This window comes from Brassica rapa, chromosome A08, assembly GCF_000309985.2.
Source record: "Brassica rapa cultivar Chiifu-401-42 chromosome A08, CAAS_Brap_v3.01, whole genome shotgun sequence".
NCBI classification, from domain to species: domain Eukaryota; kingdom Viridiplantae; phylum Streptophyta; class Magnoliopsida; order Brassicales; family Brassicaceae; genus Brassica; species Brassica rapa.
In genome coordinates, this window is record NC_024802.2 from 9550334 (window position 1) to 9572466 (window position 22133).

The window sequence follows — 22133 nt, forward strand, 5'->3', positions numbered from 1 at the left end:
CACATTCTTTTCCTCTATTACTCGTCTTACCTTCCTTACATCGTCCCATCTCTGTTATCTCGCGTGGATATTGGACATCAACACAAGAGCCCCGTCATGGTCAGGTTCCAGCTCGAGGACATGTTTAGCCGCGAGTTCACTGTCACCTAACTCAAGCTCTCCATGGACCCTACAAGCTGACATCAGTGATCCCAACTATCAACTGTACAGTTTGGAAGTATACTTCAGGATGGTTTGGGTTCGGTTGATTCTGATTGGTTTGGTTTGGTTCAGTTTTCTGCCACTCCTTTTTAAGCATTACCTTATCCGATACCCTTGCGCTTGGCCTCATACTCGGAAAGATCATTAATTTGGAATATGAGTCTGGTTATATGTTGAAGTAGACTAGTTGGTTCAGTTCTGATGATCTGATCATTATGAAAATATATAAATCAAATCAAAGTAAAACTCAAACTTATTGACAGAATGTGTTCTTCACAAAGGAAAACAGAGAAAATCCAGATTGATTTTTATTCTCACACAAAGATTACAGAAACACAAACACAACAGACGCACTGAAACTGAAGATGAAGATTCTCTTTTAGGAGAAAACTAAACAGCTCTCTTTTTATTTTTGGCGTCCCTAATGAAAAGAAATTGAGAAATTTTAAGGTGAGACAATTCAAGCCTGGAAGGTCATTGATTCTGCTTCTTTCCTTGTGGCATCGAATAGTACAGTCGACAGGTACCTCTCCCCGAAACTCGGGAACACCGCCTGTATAAAATAACAATTCAGTTGAGTTGTTTTAACCTCAGAATCAGTAACACAACAAAGACTCAGTTCGATTGCTTCTTGTTTCTTAGCTTTGAGAGTGATGGTAATGACATACAAAACCCAAAATAACTTACCACAAAAAGCTTCCCAGCATTTTCTGGCCTCTTTGCAAGTTTGATTGCTGCGGCCGCTGCTGCACCAGATGATATTCCCACCTACGATTTTTAGATAGATTTTTTTAAATAATGAAATGTGAATATGCAGCAAAGCCTATAAACTTAAAATGTATCAACTTATCTTAAGCAAAGATCAGGGAACCAAAAAGTACGAATTTGTAACTCTTGTCGAGACAAATGTGAAATACTTACAAGAAGACCTTCTTTAAGAGCAAGAAGCCTTGCCATGTCGATGGATTCATCACTTGAAACCTGTAGCAATCGTTACAGAATAAGATGGGAGGGAAAGCAAAGTAAGAATCGTAGCTCTCTTACATGATGCATTACAAGTTTCTGATCAGTAATAATATAAAAATTGGAGACTAGTAGTCTTACTTGAACAACTTCATCTATAAGATCAACCTCCAACACACTTGGTATAAAGCCAGCACCAATCCCTTGAATCTTGTGAGGGCCTTCAGCAAACATCAAAGTGTTAGGTAACTTCAATAATCACAAGAATAAGACACTTTACATGCATGAGTTATTGTAATAAAACGGACAGAGGATCAAACAGGTCACCTGGCTTCCCACCGGATAGAATAGCACTTTCAATTGGCTCCACTCCATACAGCTGAAAGAAGAGAAAAGAAAAATAAAGAAACTTGCAATTACAAATTTCTGAAGAAGACAACTTGTATGAGATAGATGCACACCTTAACGTTAGGGTTCTGTTCCTTGAGATACTTCCCTGCACCTGTGATGGTACCACCAGTACCAATCCCAGAAACAAATCCATCGATTTTTCCATCAGTGCCTTTCCATATCTCAGGTCCAGTAGTCTCATAGTGTATCTGCATTGAACAGCTTCAAAACCAAAAAGAAACATATTTCACCAAAAATAATAAGGCATTTACCTTTGGGTTGGCAGGGTTCTCAAACTGTTGGAGCATGTAACCATTGGGTGTTTTGGCCAAAATCTCTTCAGCCTTTGCGATAGCTCCTTTCATGCCCTTGGCAGGGTCAGTTAGGACCAACTCAACTCCAAAAGCTAAGAGAATGATCCTTCTCTCCACACTCATTGAAGCTGGCATAGTAATGATGAGCTTGTACCCCTTGGCAGCAGCCGTGAAGGCTAAACCAACTCCGGTGTTTCCACTCGTTGGCTCAATCAGCACACTCTAAAAAATAAGAACACTATCAAACACACAATGAACAAAGAAAATTATAGGGGTGGTTTGAAAGAATCAGGACCTCTCCTGGCTTTATCAGACCCTTTTCCTCTGCATCAGAGATCATGCTAAAACCAATCCTGCACAAGAAAAAAAGAAACAAAGTTCTCACATAACAGAAACTCAGAAATAAAATAAAAACACAGCAGAGTTTTTGGACAAAACCTGTCTTTGACACTGGAGCAAGGTTCCATCATCTCGAGCTTAGCAGCGACACGACCAACACATCCTTCAGCCACATTGTTCAGATACACCAATGGAGTGTTCCCAATCAACTGCGGAGAGTAAGCAGAATCAAATCATTACATGGAACAAAAGCCTCACACTTTTTTATTTATTTATTTAAATGAACAGGTGAAGAGCCTTACTTCGGTAACATCTTTAGCAATACGAGATGCCATGATTCAAGCAAGCAAGCTTCACTGCTTATATTCACAAAGAGAACGTTAAGACCAAAGGGGCCATAATAAAACAATCCACAGACAATGGTTCGTCTAAAACTTTTCCAAACACACATAATCAAAACATGAATCTCCAGATGTATGAACATAAATCTAAACAAGAAACCACTAGATTCAACATCGAAATCAGCTGAATACAACCAAACAGAGTCGAAATCAAATAAAATAAAAAATTTGGGAAGAGGAAGATGATGAGGATACCTCGTGAGTGAGAAAGAGAATGAAGAAGGTATGGAATAAAATCGTCAAATGATGATTTTATGGCTTTCTTTTATTCCTTTATTATACAGGTAGATGCCACATGCTTTGGATGTATTAAAACACGCGGTGGTTGTTAACCAAATTTCATTCACGGGTTTCGTATAATCTAATCCGGCTGAAACCGGTTTAATCCGGGTTAATCTAGTTAATCCTGTTAACACCGGTTTTAATCATCACTAAACTGGTTTAAACATGATTAATCCGGTTGATATGGTTTATCCTAGTTTTAATACAGTTTAATTGGTTTAATCAGGTAAAACTAGATTTTAAGCGCGGGTTTCTCTTTTTTAAACTATAAACAAAGTTTGATATAAATTAGTATTACTATTTTGGGATTGTTGTATATTTTATGTTACAAAATCGTATTATATTGAAGCATGGAATTCTTTTTTAAAATATAAAATATATAAACTAGTTTATTTGAGATTTTGTCTGTATATTTTTAAGTAATTCTCTCTCTAGACATTTTATTTGAATCCAAAAACACGAACAGAAACTGACGCGAAATATAGGTTCGGTTCGATTCAGATTCAGGAAAAATACCTATTGGTTATTTTTAAGACCCGCGAGTTTCGATTCTGGTCCAGATCATACCCGAGACCAGATCGAATATCTAAAGTACTGAGATTTTTTATATATTAGGTATGTTTGGATATTTCATATATGTTTTGGTATTACAGATATTCTTTTCAGTTTCAGGTATGGGTTTTCGTTTAAAGTTTCTAATTTTTGGGTAAAATTTCAAATTTTAAAAATAAATTTTAGGTATCCAAAGTACTGCGTACTTTTTGTTTCTCTGATCAGTTTTTAGATTTAAAAAAATTGGGTTTTTGGGTATTTAAATATATTTCAGGTATTTATTTGGGGTTTCCGGTAGTTTTGAGTATTAGATATTTTCTGGTTTACTGGCACTTGGATCCTAAATACCCAAACCTACCCGGATTCGCTACATACCTGAAAATTACATATATTTTACGGGTATTTGAGTTATTGATCTAAACTGAATCATAACCAAAAGAAACTGATATGGACCCAAACCAACAAAAAAATTTGGCATCACCAAATTTTTTTTATATTTTTAGATTCTCAATTGATTATTAGTGTATAAGAGAATATTCTTTATTTTATTAAATAAATTATATGGAATTAACTAATATGATTAATATATATATATGACAATCAATGATTATGAATAAAACATATTTGATAACAAATTTTGTATATTCTCTCTTTTTGTTTAGTTTTATATTATTAAAAGAAATTAAACAATCACATTAAGCATATAATAAGAAAAAACTTAAATTTTTTATTATATGTTATATTTTGAATTTTTTAAATGACTATAAATTACTAAATAAGGTAAAAAAGTATCTAATTGAAAATTTTGTGATCAATGGTTTATTTTTTTTTGTTCAAGCAACATACAAATGATAATAAATCATATGAATATGAAGTCTCATTAATAGATATTCATATATATTAGTATCATTTAAATTAAATTATATACTATATAAAATATATTAATATATTAATTTCACAATTTTCAGTGAAAAATTATTGAGATCTTAATATTTTCTAATTTTGAAATTTGTTTTGAAAAATCTCACATTAAAAGTTTTGTTATTAGCGGTTTAAATTATTGTTAGAAAAAATATACAAATGTTAATAAAATTATATGAGTAGGAAGTATCAATAATAAGTATTTAAATTAAAATATTATATATATATATATATGTATGTCAATATCACTAAAGTTTAATTATATACTATATAAATTAAATAAAATTATTTTTTATTTATTTACCAAAAACATGATTGTAAATTAATAAAATCTACTGGTTTTTATTTATCTGCTTACTCTAATGTATATACTTTTAGGTATACAAAATATTTTTAAAATAGGTGGTTTCTAATATGTTATTTGATCCTGACAATCTCAGAACTACACTTCTTCAAATTAGTGTGATTTTGAATATTGGAAGCACTATATATATATATATATATATATATATATTATTTCATTCACATTAAATAATTTTGTCTTTTTTAATTCATAAAAAGCTTTTAGTGAAATGTCATGACAAGATTCTAATCACCTCCTTTTGAGTTCGTACGAAGAATGACAGATTTGATCATTCGTCTAATATTTGTTTCTCCCTAATATCATATCTAGCTATTATAATTATAAGAATGAAATATTTGAACTATTTATTATAAGTTTTATGGTTTATCATTTAATAAATCAATCAGTTCTTAGTTTATAAATAGTTTACATATACTATAATGGTAAAGTATTATATATATTTTTATATGTATATTCTTAAGTAACTAAACCTCAAAAGTGTAGGTTAATAAAATAAATAATTTTTGTTGTTCTAGAATTAGATGATTTTTATACCGAACTGGTGAATATATATTAGACATACATTTATATTTCGAGTATGCACTTATATTCTATAACAATTTAATATATTAGGATTGAACACTAACATGTTAATAGAGTTTGCTCGTGATTTTCTTCAAAAAATTGATTCTTAGATATGTATCAAGAGTGGAACTAATTTTTACAGATGTTCATTTTTTTTAATAGAAGAAGTTACAAAAACAAACAAAACTCATATCAAAGAAACAAAAACGAAAACACAATTGTATAGAGGTAAAAATGAAATCATTTATGGAGAGTCAATAGTAATCAAATTGAAAGCAGAAAATTTAATTCCATTTCGTCATTTTATAATCGATGTTGCCTATCTGGTTTTGGTGATTTGTGTCAGCCGCAAAACTTAATTTCCTTTTGTGCATATAAATTCTTAAAAATAATTAAAATGAGTTGTAATATGTTAATTATTTAACAACAATGATACATTTAAGAGACCAACATTTGTATTCATGATGTTAGAATCGATAAAGATTGTAGTGTTTCAAAATATTAAAATAATTTAATAAACAAACATTAGTATTAAAAAAACTCACTCTGCGCATACACGCGGATTATCATCTAATTTGTAATTAATTTTGAAACACAGAAAAGTTTGACCAGTGATGTGGTGACAAGTAAGCAAACTAGTTTCTCAAAGAAACAATTACATTAAGAATCAATTTTATGTTTATTATAACACAATAGACCACTTTCTTCTACCAAAACACTTTCTCCCAACAGCTTCTCTCTTTCATAACAAATTAGTCTACATATAACTAAGTAGCTGACCAACCAAACCATTATTTAAGCGGGAATTAACCTCCACCACACATCACTTATCCAAATTGACTGTTCATATTAAATTTGTCTCTCTTGACAAGAATATCTGTCTATTTTTCTACTTATTAGATTTGCTTTTTCACTTTTTATTTTAACAGCCTAGATCTACTCTATTGGATAAAGCCAAATTCATCATCTCAATTTTTTTTGTGTTTTTGCTTGGTTGTTCTGAAAAAGTTCTTAAATCAAAACTTTAAGGAACTTTAATCATTACTTCATCTCTCTGGAATATTGCTGCTTAATGTTCCAGATTAAGAAAATTTTATTAATTTTCTTATTCTTTTCTATTTCATCATATTTTTCTTCTTAGATGAGTTTTTTTTTCAATTCAAGAAAATGACAAACCACTGCTATTGATAATAGAGATGAGGACAGAGACGACGGTGACGAGGATGAAGACAGCAAAGATGAAGTATGAATAAATGATTATAAGTTAATATTTAACGGGCACAAAAATTTGTCTGGCTCTTGAGATATCAACGGAGCCAAATAGAATAACCATAAACCGTACGGCGGTGCAAATGGCGACATGCCCGTGTATTCTTTTAGAGAGGTAATGGTGGTAGTCTATGTGGTCGCCTTTGTTCTTTTTTTTTCTAATTTCTTTTTGCTTTAGTATATTTTGAGAATTTGTTGTGTTCTTTGGTTAGATTGAGGTTGAGAATCCAATTGAGAACATTGGAGTGAAGATAGTAAGACGAGTGCTTTCATACTAATGACATATCTGGTGATGGAACAATGACTTTGGTTGTTCTTGCGCTAGGTATCATGATGAAAGTGTAAAAATTTGTAATTTTTGAATGTAGATATATGTCTTTGTGAATTACACAAATCGTTGATTGGTTGGAATGTGATGTGTAAATTGGACGTTTGTAAAAAGTATTCATAAAAATGTTTGTAAGAAGTATCCAAGTAGATGTTTTGCAATCAGTGTACACATTATTTTTTTATAATTGATGTACATGTCGAGCCAAGATCGTGTACACCTTGACATGTCGAGTCAATATCATGTATATATCCATGTGGTTACTCAATATACATGTGTACACATTAGTAAAGACATTATTAACCGACAATGTTCATTAATTTTTGGACAAGTTTGGGTGAACGCGAATACATGTTTGATTAGAAACTGTGTACAATTAGTAGGCAGTGTACGTAAAAGCAGGTTGTGATCCAGTGTACATGACGCCTGCTAATGAAAACGTCCACGAGTACATGTATCGTTTAACAAATGACAAGGGGTGTGATGGCCAATGTAATGAACATGTATTAAAATCAAAGAGTGGTTTTGTGGAAAATGGTGTACATTTGTTGTGTAATATACATGTGTACATATATTCTATGTATCGGTGTACATGGTTATGTGTTAAACAGCGTACAATATAACTGATGTGTATCTCTGCGCTGTGTACATATATTTTGGGGACATATTAGTGAAGACATTATTAACCGACAATGTTCATTAATTTGTGTACAAGTTTGAGTGTACTAGAGTACATAGTTGCTTAAAGTGGTTTCATGGGAAATGGTTGTTTTACTATGTGTACACCCCCGTGTGTACAAAATTCTCCATCCACGTGTACACTATATTCGATGTACAACATTACTAAAACACAATCCTTGCTCTCCTAACCGTCATATCACTCATCGTCAGCCTTTTCTTTCTCACGTCGGCTCCAGCTCCGTCTCCTCAGGATCTTTCTCGAAACAACTATCTCACAATTTCTTTCGCCGGAATTCGCCGATGTATCTCGTCTTCTTCGTAGACCTTTGGGTTTCTCTTTATTTTCTTAAAAAAACTATAATTTTTACACGTCCAGCTAATTAAATTTGATGAAATCTCTTCTCGGGTCCACCACTGATTTTCAAATTTCAAAAGACAAACCAAATAAAACCCACCTAACTAAAACATAATCAACCGGTTACGTTTTTTAAAGGGCGAATTGAGTCCTTTCACTTAAAAACTATCCAAGTAGCACAAACTGTTCTAGAGTATTATAAAAATTTGTAAATTGTCTTTGAGTGTAAATGACTCATTTTTCTTTACGTTTCTTCCGGGGAAAAATCCCCTCTCATCTGTTTTACGTTATTTTTTTTTTCTTCTTAACTTTTCCATTTCTTTTGTCATTTTAACTAACACAATCAACCGATTATGTTTTTTAAAGGGCGAATTGAGTCTTTTCACCTAAAAACTATCTAAATAGCACAAACTCTTCTAGAATGTTATAAAAATTTGTAAATTGTTTGAGTGTAAATGACTCTTTTTTTTTTTATGTTTCTTCCCGGAAGAAATCCCTTCTCATCTGTTTTACGTTTTTTTTTTTTTCTTCTTAACTTTTCCATTTTTTTTTGTTATTTTAATGTGGAGAACTGGTGGGAGAAACCATCCACTGCGGTTGCCCTTAATATATTGATTTTTACAAAACCCGTTAATGTATTGATGGACATATATGTTTTATTTTCATCAATATATTAATAGTTTTTTTTAAATCAATATATTAGATTAGGAAAACATTCATTTTAACACGGAAACAATTCATTTACTTGATACGGTAACTAGCACAAATTATTGTATTGAACCTTTTCTTAGATTCACTTATTGGTGGAGCTTAACGCTGATTCCACCATCTTTTCAGTATCGAATCTCTCTTTTTGTCTAGTTAGAGCTATGACAATTAATGGGTGAAGATTAGGAAACCATTAATTTAAAAGTAAAATAAATTAATTAACAATTAGTATATGATTTCTCTTTAGGTGCTTAGTGCTTACCTAATTCAGTAATAGCTTCGTTTCAATTTTCAATTATTAGCAAAATTATTAATAAGAGGAAAGCAAATGTTGGCAACAGACGTAAACTGATTAGGAAAAACACTAACTTATTATAGATGAAAGCAAAACAAATATTTGAAAATAAGGGGAGCCGTTTCTATACTAGGGAGTGAGTCATTCGTTTCAACACGGAAACGATCCATTACACCTTAATAAGGTAATCACACAAATTATTGAATGCAAGCCCTTTCTCACTGCCACTTATTGTGGAGCCTATAAATAAATAAAACGCTTGCTTCTTCTTCCTTGGCTTATCTTAAGACTTAAGATTACAGAGGCGATGGCGATTAACGGCGAAGATCGCATCTCCGGCGAACGCCCGATCATCATGGTCACCAACGACGACGGGATAGACGCGCCTGGTCTCCGTTCTCTCGTTCGCGTCCTCGTCTCCACCAACCTCTACGACGTCCGCGTCTGCGCTCCCGATTCGTACGCTCTCTTCTCTTAAATTATGTTCAAATGTATAGCGATTTTCGAGCTCGTGCTTTGTATACATTAGGATTCTGAATCGCCTTACCTTGGCCGTTGTGATTGTGATTGTGATAGGGAGAAGTCTGCTGTTAGTCACAGTATCATATGGAGTAGACCTCTCACTGCACACCGTGTTGAGATTGAAGGAGCTGAGGCCTATGCTGTTTCTGGTTTATTTCTCTTTGAGCACAGTTTTTTTTTTCTGGTTGTTTGTATGGTTTGAATGATTTGATTTATAGATTAAATGTATTTTATTATACATGTGAAGGAACCCCTGCGGATTGCACTGGTTTGGGCTTATCCGAAGCGCTCTTCCCTTCTCTTCCTGACCTGGTGATAACCTTCATTGTGCTGCAAATTATAATAGTGATCCTGTAGAATGTCTGTGTAAAATGGAAAGTGAATGACTGACTTGATTAATGTGTCAATATAACCTTGATTATAGTATATATGTTGTTTTTTTTTCGCTTCTATTGTCCTTTTTTGGAGATTGTGATGTCTGTTTGCTTTCGTCTTGCAGGTTCTTAGTGGTATAAACGTTGGTAGCAACTGTGGCTACAACATGTATGTCAACATTTCCTCCTTTGTTTCCACCAACCTCGATTTTTTTTTCTCTCTGTTTGGAAATTGCATTTAAGCTCCATAAAACTAGTAAGAAATTTGAAAGCTTTTTCCAAGATAAGAACAATATTTTGAGAATGTTAGAAAGAGAAATACTAGTTGGGATGTTTCACTTGGCCACCAAACTTTTTTCTATGCTTCTATGATCCCTGCCTGCGTTTTATCAAATTAGCTCTTACCTGACATGTTGATTCCATGGCAGCGTCTACTCTGGAACTGTTGCTGGTGCTCGTGAAGCCTTCATTTATGATGTGCCTTCTGCCTCCATATCTTATGATTGGTAAAAGAGTATAGCCTCAAGAGGCTTATATTTTTCTGTAGCCTTTAAATATTGTTATCAAAACCATCTATTTGTTTTCACCACTAATACCTTTTAATTCATTCAACATCCTTAATGCTCTCTCTAGGAAACGTGGAGACATCAATGTTAATGATTTTGTTCTGTCTGCCCAAGCTTGCTTGCCTATTATCAACGGCATGCTGAGTGCCATCAAGAACAAAACTCACCCAACAAACTGCTTTCTGAATATCGATTTGCCGACTGATATTGCTAACCATAAGGTAAAGTCCCATGGCAGATTTTAACAGATATTCTTTTAGTCACTGTTACAGTTACTGCGTTTGATAAGGACTGATTCTTTATCTAAATGAAGGGATACAAGCTAACTATACAAGGTAAAAGCTTGGGTAAAATGGGATGGAGACAAGTGGAGGAGGAAGCACAAGGTGCGAAGATGTTGTCAACAATGTCAATGGAAACAGATTCAGGAGTAGTCTCAGACAACAACGACACTTCTGCTCATCATTCAAACGATAGCCGTTTGTTCAAGAGAGAGGTATTCCTACTCCTAACTTCCTGTGGTGTACATAGAATTGAATCCCTTTGGTTATTTTTTGATTGAATAGCTAAGGACTGTGGTGGTGGAAGAAGGCACTGATCTTCACTTTCTGCGAGAAGGATATGTAAGTATCCTCATATAATATCTCTTGAACTCATCTCCACACTGTTATTCAAACTTGATGGTAAAATGCTATTTTGAACCACAGATTACAGTGACGCCGATAGGAGCTCTCTCTCAGGTTGATGTGGATTGTCAAAACTACTACAAAGAATGGCTTCCCAAGATTTCTTCATCCTTGTGATGTCACCAAATGAAAACATAAAACTCTTCTGATGATTTATCCATTATGGACCACAGTTTGTGGTAGACCTATTATCAGTACTCTTTTAAGTTATTTTATCTTGTGATCAGCTAGTTTTCTTGCAAGTCAATTACTGCCAGACATGTTTCTTTTTCTTTTAATTTATGCAGTAGCTTAACCTCAACTTAAAGCCAACGAGTCTACAATCATATTACATCATCTTGACCTGTTTACATTGACAGCTTAGAAGAAAAAACTGGAAAATATGTTCAAACCGATGTGTTTGTTACGTATAACATCACATCTACGTACTAATTGATATGCAGGCATCCAAAAATAATTGTGTTAGGCATCCAAACATTATTACTTACACTAGCTTTTGATATACCAAGCTTTTCGGTTTTAAGCAATGTTTGGAAACTCGATTCGGAAGCTGAACTAGATAATTTACCGGATCACCAGGTTATTGGATCAACCATGAATATTAATTAATTCTAATATATAATAATATATTAGTAATTGAAAAATATAAGAAAAGTTTTATGTTTTAAAATAATTTCGAAAAGTACTTAACTTTAGTTTTTTTTTTTTACTTTTTATTTTCATTTCACATAAAAATATATATATAAAAAGAGAAATTTTTTAGGATAGCCTTTTTTAATTTTTTTCAAAAAATAGCCCTTAATGAGAAAAATGACCAAAATAAGTTTTATTAAAAATAAAAAAAATACATTTATACCTTAGGGTTAACTAAGCTAGACTTAGGATTTAGAGTTAGGGGTGAGATTTTGAGGATAGGGTTTCAAATTTTTAAAAATAAAAATAAATATTAAAATTTTCAAAATAAAAAAGAACTATTTTGGTTATTTTTCTTATTGAAGTTTATTTTAGTTGAAAACAACTTAAAAGAGGATATTTGAAAGAATTGCCTTATAAAAAAATAGACTATTTAGCAATTTTGTAACAAGTTAAAAATTATGACACAAAATAAAAATATATCAAGAATTAAAATCTATAACTATTAAAATGTCAAATGCAAAAAATTAAATTAAAATTTAAATCCAAAATACACCAAAATTAAAACATGAAATTTTAATAATTTATCATTAACAAAAATAAATTAATGTCAAATCATATCAACTAGTTTTGTTAATAAAATCATAATCCACATGATCATATAATCTTTTTTAAACTAAAATTTAATAAAATCCAATCCAGTTTTCATAAAATCCAAATTAGATTACATACCGGATCACCGGATTTACCGTCGCTGATCCGGATGGGGTTTCGAAACACTGGTTTTAAGTGAAAACTGGATTGGATCTCCGGTTCAACCGGTCACATCATCATGATGAGAACCGTAGTGGGCCTCTATAGCCCATATACCTACACCGACGTCACTAGCGTTTTCGCGAGAAACTCTGTTAACTATACGTTTGCGGTTGCTTCGGAGTCTCTTGATTCCATATCTGACTTCCTAAAACAAAAGTCCAGGTCTCCTACTCCTCCTCTTGGTCTATCTCAACCAAACCCCACACGTCACGTTACAACAAAAAATCGCTTAATTGTTGTTTCTGCCCATCTCCCCCAATATCCTCTTTTAAAAACATCCGAATCTATGATAAAACTCGAATCATCTTTATCCTGTTGATATATATATAGTTGGTGACGCACGCATACTCACAGATGGGATCCGCCGCCGTAGCTAGTTCTTCTTCTGATGCTGCAATCTCAGGCAAGTTTCCCCCTTTTTAACCCTTGATCGATTAGGGACTATAGAGATGCCTTTCGAGATCCGAATCATAAGCTTTTGATTTTCAGTTAGTTGCTTTAGCTGAAAATAGGAAACTCACACCAACCAACAACGAGTTAGCCTAGTGGTTTAGATCATGAAGATCACAGGTTCAAGTTTCCTATTGTTGGGGGTTTAGTAATATAATCTTTGTTAAAAACTTTGTAGCTCTGCGTGAGAAGCATGAGAAGGAAGTGGAGAATCTAACACTCACCTCACAACCTCTCTATACATTGAAGTTGTTTTTCGAGGCTACTTTTCTTTACATCAAGCGGTCGATATTGTACCTACTTGCTCATGGAGGCTGGTTCATGCTTATAACCACTTTGTTGGTCGCATTTGGAGTCTTGCTTGTAACTGTTGATGGACCTCATGGAAAGGTACGACACTTTTTCTATTGGACTACTTCATACATTCATATCTTGACTGTCCAGGATTGTGTAATTTTGTTGTTACAGCATGTTGAAGAGCTATTAGAGTATGTTCGGTACAGCTTATGGTGGATAGCACTCGGCGTTGCATCTTCTATTGGTCTTGGTTAGTCAGTCACACTTGACTCCTTCTCACTCGCATTAAAAAAAAATAGTGATATTTTTTTCAAATTGTTGTTTTCTTCTTGTATTCAGGATCTGGTCTACACACTTTTGTTCTCTATTTGGGTCCGCACATTGCTTTGTTCACTCTAAAAGCAACGCAATGTGGACGGGTCGATCTCAAGTCTGCACCTTATGATACGATACAGCTGAAACGGGTTCCCTCGTGGCTCGACAAATCTTGTTCAGAGTTTGGTCCTCCATTAATGGTCTCAGCTGCTGGGTCTCGTGTTCCTCTCACAAGCATACTGCCACAAGTTCAACTAGAGGCCATCTTATGGGGTATTGGGACGGCTCTTGGGGAGCTTCCTCCTTATTTCATCTCAAGGGCAGGTTCGTTTATTGCTTCTCTCTCTCTCTATATCTGCGTGTGCATTCGTTTCTCATTGTTTATTATCATCAGCTAGTATCTCTGGAAGCACGGTGGATGGAATGGAAGAGTTAGATGCTTCACCGTCTGAGGATAGTGGAGTTATGGCTCGGTTCCTGAACCGGATTAAACGTTGGCTACTAACGCATACGCAGCACTTGAATTTCTTCACCGTCTTGGTTCTTGCTTCGGTTAGTCATATCATGTAATGTCCTGATTGGGAACTACTATTCAATGATCTATACTTACACACTGCTCTGCAGGTCCCAAATCCTCTGTTTGACCTCGCTGGAATAATGTGTGGGCAATTTGGAATACCGTTTTGGGAGTTCTTTTTGGCGACTTTAGTCGGAAAAGCCATCATCAAAACTCATATACAGGTGTGGAACCTCATTGATATTTTTACCTCTCTGGACTTGTTCTTAGACCTAAGTGGTTTTTTAACTTTCTTTTTGTTTGATTTAAGACAATATTTATCATCTGTGTGTGTAACAACCAATTGCTCGATTGGATGGAGAACGAGCTGATCTGGATACTTAGCCATGTCCCTGGTTTGGCTGCTGCATTGCCTGGACTCACAGCCAAACTCCACGCCATGAAAGAAAAGTATATTGATGCTCCACCTCCTGTTCCATCTCATATCAAGGTAAACAAAACCAACAAACCAACAAATTAATATTATTTGTATTGAATATGCTTTTGCGTTTTTTTTTGTTGGGTTAGGTGAAAAGATGGGATTTTTCATTTGCATCAATCTGGAATGGGATAGTGTGGCTGATGCTCCTCAACTTCTTCGTCAAGATTGTGACAGCGACTGCACAGAGACACTTGAAGAAGAAGCAAGAGAGAGAAATAGCTGCTTTGACTCATTTAGATTGATCTTTCTTCCTTATGCTCCAACATCAGAAGGAGCTAAACTAAACAAGACAATGACAGCTTTTCTTCTCATTTTCGCATCGTTGACACATTGTTCTGGTGGGATTTGTACTTTATAGAACATAAAAGGGTTTAGGAGGAATTGGGAGATTGCAGGAGGCTTATTTTGACCGTGTGATTGATTCCATAGAGAAAGATTTGTGGGAAGAATTTAGAAAAGAAAAGCCCTAGTTGCTAATTTGCTACTCTGCTTATTAAAATGGAAACTAGTGTTTATGGCCCAATCAATGACAATTTCGTTGTTTTTTTCCCTTTTTCGCTCACTGTCAACTTTTATTTTCAGTGATGCATGAAAGAAGGATATATGTTTGATTGTCAGGTGCCAATATGTTCAGTTACCGGCCCTGATCTAAAACACAGACGCCTAATCGACTAAGCATCAATGGCAGTCTACCGCCATGATTTTAACCAAATCGGTACAATTAATCGGAAATTCAATTAGCTGTGTATTAACTAATTAATCGCCGACTAATCGACTATAAATCGGATATAAACCGATTTAAGCAGTAAATATTGAACTCGGATGACAAATAGCCATAAAACAGGTCCATTTGTTTGAAAAGAATTGAGATCTTCTCTATCTATTATAGAAGACTTCAAGACTCTTTTTAGAAAAGATTAGTGGATGTGGGACAAATGCAATTGTTTTTTTATTTATTTTTTCTGATTCGCGCTATTATAAAAAAGAGAAAAATTGAGCACATCCAAACTTGGTAAGAGGCAAATCTTTCTAAGTGCAAGAAGATTGTGAGATCCAACTGGGTGTTTGCCATCAAGTACAAGAATAATGTGGAGATAGAGTGTTATAAGGTAAGGCTGGTGGTAAGGAGGTTTACTCAAACATTTGGAGAGGACTACTTGAATAAATTTGCACCAATCACCAAGCTACACATATTAAGAATCACCCTCTCTTGGGATCCTTGGAAGATGGTGTCAATAATGCATTCATATAATGTAAGCTAGAGGATTGAAGTGTACATGAATCCCCCACCAATTTGTGAAGACTCGGTAGCACAAGAGAAGGTTTATAGTCTTAAGAAAGCCATTTATGGGTTGAAATAATCTCCTAGAGCTTAGTACCATAGGCTGAGCTCAACCCTCAAGGATAGATGATTTAAAAAGTCTGAGACCAACAACACTCCATTAATCCTTCCAAGCCAAGAAGGTATTGTACTCATTCTCATTTATGTACTCATCATCTCTAGGAATGACAATGTATGTATTCAAACAACTAAGACATTCTTAAGTATGTATTTGGTATAAAGGACTTTAGTGAGATAGAGTACTTCATAGGGAAAGAAATGTGTAGCTCTAAAAGAAAGACTCTTTTTTATCTCAAAGAAAGTACACACTTTTGACTAAAGCAGAAAATCTTGGAGTCTTTCAGCCAAGACACCTCTTAAAGAAGGCTATAAAGTTATAAGATAATGAGAGGTTGAGGATATGTCATTTGAGGACGTTAAGCAATACATCAGGATGGTTGGTAAGTTGATCTTCCTAACCATCACTCAGCATGACATTTGTTTTGTTGCAAAGCAGGTGAGCCACTATATACAAACTCTCAAGATGTACCACTGGAACATAGTGGACATGATATTCAAGTATCTTAACGGAACCCCTAGTCAGGGTATTTGTATGAGATGCATTGAAAGTTCAAAAAGTGGCTATTGTGATGATGATTAGGCTGAAGATAAAGTGGAAAAGAGATACAACCGGCTATTACACATTTATTGGAGTAAACTTATTCACTTGGAAGATAAATAAAGATAAGATGGTATCTTATTCAGAATATGAGTATATATATAGCAATTCATAAGCTCAAATCAAAGTCGTGCATGTATATATAATTAATATAAGAGGTTGAAACTAAAATGTCTCGGATTTTATAGAAACTATAATAGTAAATAATATTGTCACAGAAAAAAAAAACAACGTAAACATCAACAAAATAAATATTTTTTTTCTAAACATAATAATGTTCTATTCTTTTATGCAAAATCGTGACTGAACTTTAATTTAATATTCATAAACAGTTTCTTTATGAAAGATATAACCAATTACTAAATATTTTCATTTTTTCACTAAAACTTTTCTATTTTAAATTTTTATTTGGTTATTCTATTATTAAAACTACGACCATGTTCATAAGACCATAATAATCAATATTTTCTTACTTTTTTTTATCTAACCCCTATTCAGCTTATCCAAATTGCTATAAAATTTGCAACACAAATCCATATAATCTATGTTATCTTCTATTATTTAAGACTAAAATAATATAATTAATAAAAATGTCTCTAAAACAATAACTATCACAAAATGCCCGCTTAATTAATGCCTTTAGAGGAAGTTCTGTAAGTGTAAAGATGATACCACAATACAGTAATCCAGAAGAGATAAATCAAGAGACAAAATATGATACAAGCAAACAACTATTACTTTATTAGAAATCGTCCGAACAAACTATACAAGACTTGTTTAATCAATTTTACACAGTCTATTAACACCCTAATAGCTGCTACTGTAAGATTCATAATCTACCCAAACATGTTTCTCCATTGTCGGTACTTCAACATTTGCTTTAGCACAATCCAAGAACACCCCTAAAACATTTTCACCCTTCCTCTATAATAATACCCCCAGTGTCTTATGGAATACACACGACTCCATAGTCATTTTATAGTGATCTCCGTGTTCCCAAAACCTTTTGTCCAAGAAACATGGATATGGACAACTTCCATATAAATAAGTACATTTTCTTTTTCTTGAAATTGTACTTATTGCTCAAAGCATAAATTTGCTCTCTAAATTTATATCTTGTATTTTCTCCGTGGTATAAACTTGCTTCTCAAATTTTATCCCACACCATCTTAACATTTTGCATCCACATGGTCTCCACCGCTCTGTATGCCTCATTCTTACATCTATTTTCATTTGATCGAAAGAAAAAGTAGTTGTGATTTTTTTCCAATTTTATGGCTATTAGGTAGATATAAAATAATTAAGACCTACAACTAATTTCTAAAGAGTTTTGAAAGAAGATTAACAATTTAAAGAATAATCAACAATTAAAAAGATTATTACTTCAATAATGCCATGGGTGTTAGTTAGATCAATTAGATCTGTTTGTAACTTAGTTAAATGGCAATGTGATTTTTGAGTTGGAGAAAGCTATTTTGAACATTAAACACATAAAAACCTGAAAGTAAAAAAAAAAAGAAAGAAAGAACCTGAAAGTATATAGAGAAAATGACACAAAGAACACTAAATGAAGTTTTCCTCCCCAAACTAGCACTCAGGATCAGAATTCACAAAAATAGGTTTCATTAAAGGGGCAATTTACCCTTATGCCCCCTTCTTTAACTAATTTAAAAAACAAATTTGAAATCAATTTGTCGCCGTCCTCGTTTCATCGCTTCTTCTTCTCGTCTCTCCGTCGTCGTCGTCGTTGTCTCTCCGTCGTCGTCTCCCCGTCCTTGTCGTCGTCGTCTCTCCGTCGTCGTCGTCGTCGTCGTCTCTCCGTCGTCGTCTTCGCCTCTCCGTTGATCCGTCGTCGTCGTCTCTCCGTTTATTTATCGTCGTCGTCGTTTCTCAATTGATCTGTCGTTTCTACGTCTATTCATCTCATTCTCTCTCTCGTGTGTCTGATTTGATTAAGGTTTGAATCATTTCATTTTGTTATACATTATCTAGGTTTTGTTATATATTATTCATTTGTTGATGATTTGAAGTTGATTTTGTAGAACAATGGAAGTTTTGTGCATCTGTGGACAATGGATCTCAAAAGAATCTCTCCAGTGGGAGTTTCTTGTTGATTTGAAGAGGAATGCATCAATCATTTCCATAGAAGAAGATCTACTGTATGAAGATTTGATGAAGATTGTCTCTGAAGATTTTAGTGTTAAAGAGGAAGAAATCAGTTTGAGTTATGGTTTTTCATTGGATATGAAATGTATTATTGAAAGTTTCCCCCCACTCTCGATAGGTAATACTCGTCAGCTCAGAACTTTCATTTCCAAGACTAGAGCATTTGATGGAACCTGTCGTTTGTGTGTTAAGGTTTGTATGATTTTTTCTTAGACTTTTCAGGATATGCTTCATAACCAAGTATTATGCCTTACAGAACTACTTGACTTATGCAGGTTAGTACTGATCCAGTTAGCTGTAACACTCAAGCTTCTGATACATTTGCTTCTACTGTTCCATTGAATGCCAATCCAGCGATTCTTTCTACTGTGCAGAGTGAAAAACAGGTACATTGTCCTTAATTCCCTTTTTCTGTTTGTGTTTGCATGATATGCTTCATAATCAAGTACTATGCCTTACAGAACTACTTGACTTTTGCAGAGTCTTCTATATGAAGGTGTTTCTACAGTTCCTCTGAATGCTCTTCCGGATTTTAGTACTGATTCAGCTAGCTGTAACATTCAAGCTTCTGATACATTTGCTTCTACTGTTCCATTGAATGCCAATCCAGTGATTCTTCCTACTGTGCAGAGTGAAAAACAGGTACATTGTCCCTAATTCCCTTTTTCTGTTTGTGTTTGCATGATATGCTTCATAATCAAGTATTATGCCTTACAGAACTACTTGACTTTTGCAGAGTTTTCTATATGAAGGTGTTTCTACAGTTCCTCTGAATGCTCTTCCGGATTTTAGCCCTGTCCATATTGGACTTTCACCAAACACGAGAGTAGCTGGCGATATTAAGGTGAATAGCTATTTTAAGACAAAGAGAGAGTTGATGTTGAGGATGAAGAAATGGGCTTTAGAGTGGAAGTTTGAGTACAAGACTGTCTCTTCTAACAAGTCAAGAGTGCTTTTGAGTTGTGTTGATGAAAATTGCACGTGGAGGATGCGTGCTATCAAGCTACCTGTTTCAGATTTTTTCGTTGTTAAAAAGTATGTTCATGAGCATACATGCGATACAACACACAGGAAAGCCAACCACAGACAAGCATCTGCAAAGTTGTTGGGTTCTTTGATTTCCAGCAATTATGGAGAAAAAAAGGAAGGTCTCAAACCGAAACAGATCATTGAACAGGTCAGGATGCTGCATGGTGTTCACATCAATTACAAACAAGCTTGGAGAGTGAGAGAAGAAGCTCAGATTTTGGTTAGAGGGACTCCTGAAGACAGCTATTACAATTTGTCTAGGTGGTTGTATAAAATCACAGAAACAAACCCTGGTTCCTTGACTTATCAACATGTTGATGCTGCAGGAAAGTTCAAGTATGCATTTGTGGCTTTTGGTCCATCGATAAGGGGATTTTCATTGATGAGGAGAGTTATTGCAGTAGATGGTACATTTCTGAAGGGAAAATTCAATGGGACTTTATTGGCAGCTTGTGCTCAAGATGGGAATTATCATCTATATCCTCTCGCCTTTGCAGTGGTTGACGCAGAAAACGGCGCCTCTTGGAAATGGTTCTTTAGAGGTTTGAGCCAGAAGATCCCGGACGCTTCGGATCTTGTTTTTGTATCAGACAGGGCTAACTCCATTTCTTCAGCGTTGGAGGATGTATATCCCTTATCTCACCATGGAATTTGCAGGATCCATCTGCTCCGCAACATCACTCCTACATATGCGAAGACTGGGTTGCTACCTCTGGTGGAAAGCGCTGCTGATGCCTATACGTGTCACGAGTTCTGGTTAATCTTCAAGGACATAAAGGATAAATGTCCTGAATTGGCTAAGTATCTGGAAGAGTCTGATTTTAGGAAGTGGGCACGAAGCTATGCGCCTGCGAACAGGTATAATATCATGACTACCAACATTGCAGAGTCTCTCAATTCTATGTTGAAGATGCCTCGTGAGTTGCCCATTATCTCTCTCCTTGAAACTATCAGATTGACGATGACCACTTGGTTTTTTGAGCGACGCGAAGCGGCTGCGAAACATAAGCACCTGGTTACTCCAAAAGTTGTTCAGAAATTGGTATCTAGGTTAGGGGCCGCAATGTTGTTGAATGTGTATCAAGTTGATCGAAGCGAGTTTGAGGTGAAGAATGAAACAATGAAGTTTGTTGTTGACTTGGAGAAGCGGCATTGCACATGTAATGTTTTCGACATTGACAAGATCCCCTGCATCCATGCCATCGCTGCTGCTAAGCATATCAAGAGAGATGAAAACCGTTTTGTTGATGCTTCTCACTTGACAGAAACGTGGGCTAAAGCTTATGCTGAAAGCATACATCCTGGTGGAGAGTTGTCAACGTCCACCTATCCAGAGAATATTGATGAACTGTCTTGCCCACCTCCAGCTACCAAAAAGAAAAGTGGACGCCCTCCTACAAAGAGAAAGAGATCCGTTGGCGAGTTTGGGGTTCCTGGATCTAAATCTCAGTCCCACAAGTGCAGCAGATGTGGCACAGGAGGGCACAACAAGATCACATGCCAGAGGCCTATAGGATGAAGTTCTACATTTTTACATTTTTATCGATTATTATTTGGATGTTTGGCTATTTGATGGTTACATGATATGCACAAGACCATATACATTTTTTCTTTTGGAACCCTATCCTGAATAAGTATGATTTCTTACAACTTTTGTAATATACAACATTATCTTTTGATCTCATTTCAATTTTTAGTTTAAACTTCTTTGCTAGAAAAAAACACAGTAATATTCAACTATTCTGGAATCCCATCCAACTTTTGTAACATCCAACTTTTGTAATATACAATGTATTATACTATAAATTGTATGGGTAAATTCAATTATGTGGAAGCAACTAACAGATGATTCTCCTCAGCCTAGCGGCTAAACCACGAAACCTATGATACCGAAACATTTGATCGACCCGGGTTCGACTCTCCTACGAGTAATGGGTGATTTTTTTTTTTTGTTCAAACATATATCTCAGGAATCACATTTGTCGCAATCGGAAGCCCATCCTGAACTATCAAAGATCTTTCCAATGTATTATACTATAAATTGTATGGGTAAATTCAATTATGTGGAAGCAACTAACAGATGATTCTCCTCAGCCTAGCGGCTAAACCACGAAACCTATGATACCGAAACATTTGATCGACCCGGGTTCGACTCTCCTACGAGTAATGGGTGATTTTTTTTTTTTTGTTCAAACATATATCTCAGGAATCACATTTGTCGCAATCGGAAGCCCATCCTGAACTATCAAAGATCTTTCCAATGTATTATACTATAAATTGTATGGGTAAATTCAATTATGTGGAAGCAACTAACAGATGATTCTCCTCAGCCTAGCGGCTAAACCACGAAACCT

General features: G+C 34.7%; 4 protein-coding genes across 7 annotated transcripts; 3 read left to right on the forward strand and 1 right to left on the reverse strand.

Moving 5' to 3' along the window:
- Window positions 1–423: 423 nt before the first annotated feature.
- Window positions 424–15776, reverse strand: OASA4 (cysteine synthase). 3 transcript variants are annotated; one of them, XM_033276712.1, is made up of 12 exons: window positions 15765–15776; window positions 11581–11584; window positions 2510–2558; window positions 2307–2416; window positions 2164–2221; window positions 1827–2090; window positions 1626–1763; window positions 1492–1543; window positions 1306–1385; window positions 1123–1182; window positions 889–969; window positions 424–754 (listed from the first exon to the last, which is right to left on the reverse strand). In XM_033276712.1, the coding sequence occupies exons 3-12, from the start codon at window positions 2540–2542 to the stop codon at window positions 662–664; spliced, it is 969 nt and encodes a 322-aa protein (XP_033132603.1). In that variant the 5' UTR covers window positions 2543–2558; window positions 11581–11584; window positions 15765–15776; the 3' UTR covers window positions 424–661. The 3 variants fall into 3 exon arrangements, with proteins under 3 accessions (XP_033132603.1, XP_018509388.1, XP_009107806.1); XM_018653872.2 differs by lacking the exons at window positions 11581–11584; window positions 15765–15776 and adding exons at window positions 2593–2641; window positions 2804–2844; XM_009109558.3 differs by lacking the exons at window positions 11581–11584; window positions 15765–15776 and adding an exon at window positions 2804–2946 and having other exon boundaries at window positions 2510–2563.
- Window positions 9108–11378, forward strand: LOC103833477 (5'-nucleotidase SurE). Its single transcript, XM_009109559.3, has 9 exons — window positions 9108–9386; window positions 9504–9598; window positions 9697–9761; window positions 9949–9992; window positions 10252–10329; window positions 10457–10610; window positions 10703–10885; window positions 10956–11012; window positions 11097–11378. Exons 1-9 carry the CDS (start codon window positions 9235–9237, stop codon window positions 11190–11192), a joined length of 924 nt encoding a protein of 307 aa, XP_009107807.1. The 5' UTR covers window positions 9108–9234; the 3' UTR covers window positions 11193–11378.
- Window positions 12628–15137, forward strand: LOC103833481 (vacuole membrane protein KMS1). The gene is made up of 8 exons (XM_009109564.3): window positions 12628–12927; window positions 13153–13364; window positions 13443–13521; window positions 13611–13910; window positions 13981–14138; window positions 14211–14327; window positions 14414–14593; window positions 14671–15137. Exons 1-8 carry the CDS (start codon window positions 12879–12881, stop codon window positions 14824–14826), a joined length of 1251 nt encoding a protein of 416 aa, XP_009107812.1. The 5' UTR covers window positions 12628–12878; the 3' UTR covers window positions 14827–15137.
- A 499-nt stretch (window positions 15777–16275) lies between the features above and the next one.
- LOC117127203 lies at window positions 16276–21736 on the forward strand. Of its 2 annotated transcripts, XM_033276714.1 has the most exons (5): window positions 16276–18541; window positions 18627–18942; window positions 19026–19136; window positions 19231–19392; window positions 19487–21736. In XM_033276714.1, the coding sequence occupies exons 2-5, from the start codon at window positions 18631–18633 to the stop codon at window positions 21296–21298; spliced, it is 2397 nt and encodes a 798-aa protein (XP_033132605.1). In that variant the 5' UTR covers window positions 16276–18541; window positions 18627–18630; the 3' UTR covers window positions 21299–21736. The 2 variants fall into 2 exon arrangements, with proteins under 2 accessions (XP_033132605.1, XP_033132604.1); XM_033276713.1 differs by having other exon boundaries at window positions 16277–18942.
- Window positions 21737–22133: the final 397 nt, after the last annotated feature.

Excerpts from the sequence above, each read along its gene's own strand:
- LOC103833481 (XM_009109564.3), top strand. The coding sequence starts at position 12,879 with ATGGGATCCGCCGCCGTAGCTAGTTCTTCTTCTGATGCTGCAATCTCA. Across the intron at positions 13,911-13,980 it reads TTATTTCATCTCAAGGGCAG|CTAGTATCTCTGGAAGCACG; the intron begins GTTCGTTTATTG and ends TATTATCATCAG. Across the intron at positions 14,594-14,670 it reads CTGTTCCATCTCATATCAAG|GTGAAAAGATGGGATTTTTC; the intron begins GTAAACAAAACC and ends TTGTTGGGTTAG.
- LOC117127203 (XM_033276714.1), top strand. The coding sequence starts at position 18,631 with ATGGAAGTTTTGTGCATCTGTGGACAATGGATCTCAAAAGAATCTCTC. Across the intron at positions 18,943-19,025 it reads CCTGTCGTTTGTGTGTTAAG|GTTAGTACTGATCCAGTTAG; the intron begins GTTTGTATGATT and ends TGACTTATGCAG. Across the intron at positions 19,137-19,230 it reads CTGTGCAGAGTGAAAAACAG|AGTCTTCTATATGAAGGTGT; the intron begins GTACATTGTCCT and ends TGACTTTTGCAG.
- OASA4 (XM_033276712.1), bottom strand. The coding sequence starts at position 2,542 with ATGGCATCTCGTATTGCTAAAGATGTTACCGAA. Across the intron at positions 2,222-2,306 it reads TGCTCCAGTGTCAAAGACAG|GATTGGTTTTAGCATGATCT; the intron begins GTTTTGTCCAAA and ends TTTCTTGTGCAG. Across the intron at positions 1,544-1,625 it reads AACAGAACCCTAACGTTAAG|CTGTATGGAGTGGAGCCAAT; the intron begins GTGTGCATCTAT and ends CTCTTCTTTCAG.
- LOC103833477 (XM_009109559.3), top strand. The coding sequence starts at position 9,235 with ATGGCGATTAACGGCGAAGATCGCATCTCCGGCGAACGCCCGATCATC. Across the intron at positions 9,599-9,696 it reads TGAGGCCTATGCTGTTTCTG|GAACCCCTGCGGATTGCACT; the intron begins GTTTATTTCTCT and ends ATACATGTGAAG. Across the intron at positions 10,611-10,702 it reads CTGATATTGCTAACCATAAG|GGATACAAGCTAACTATACA; the intron begins GTAAAGTCCCAT and ends ATCTAAATGAAG.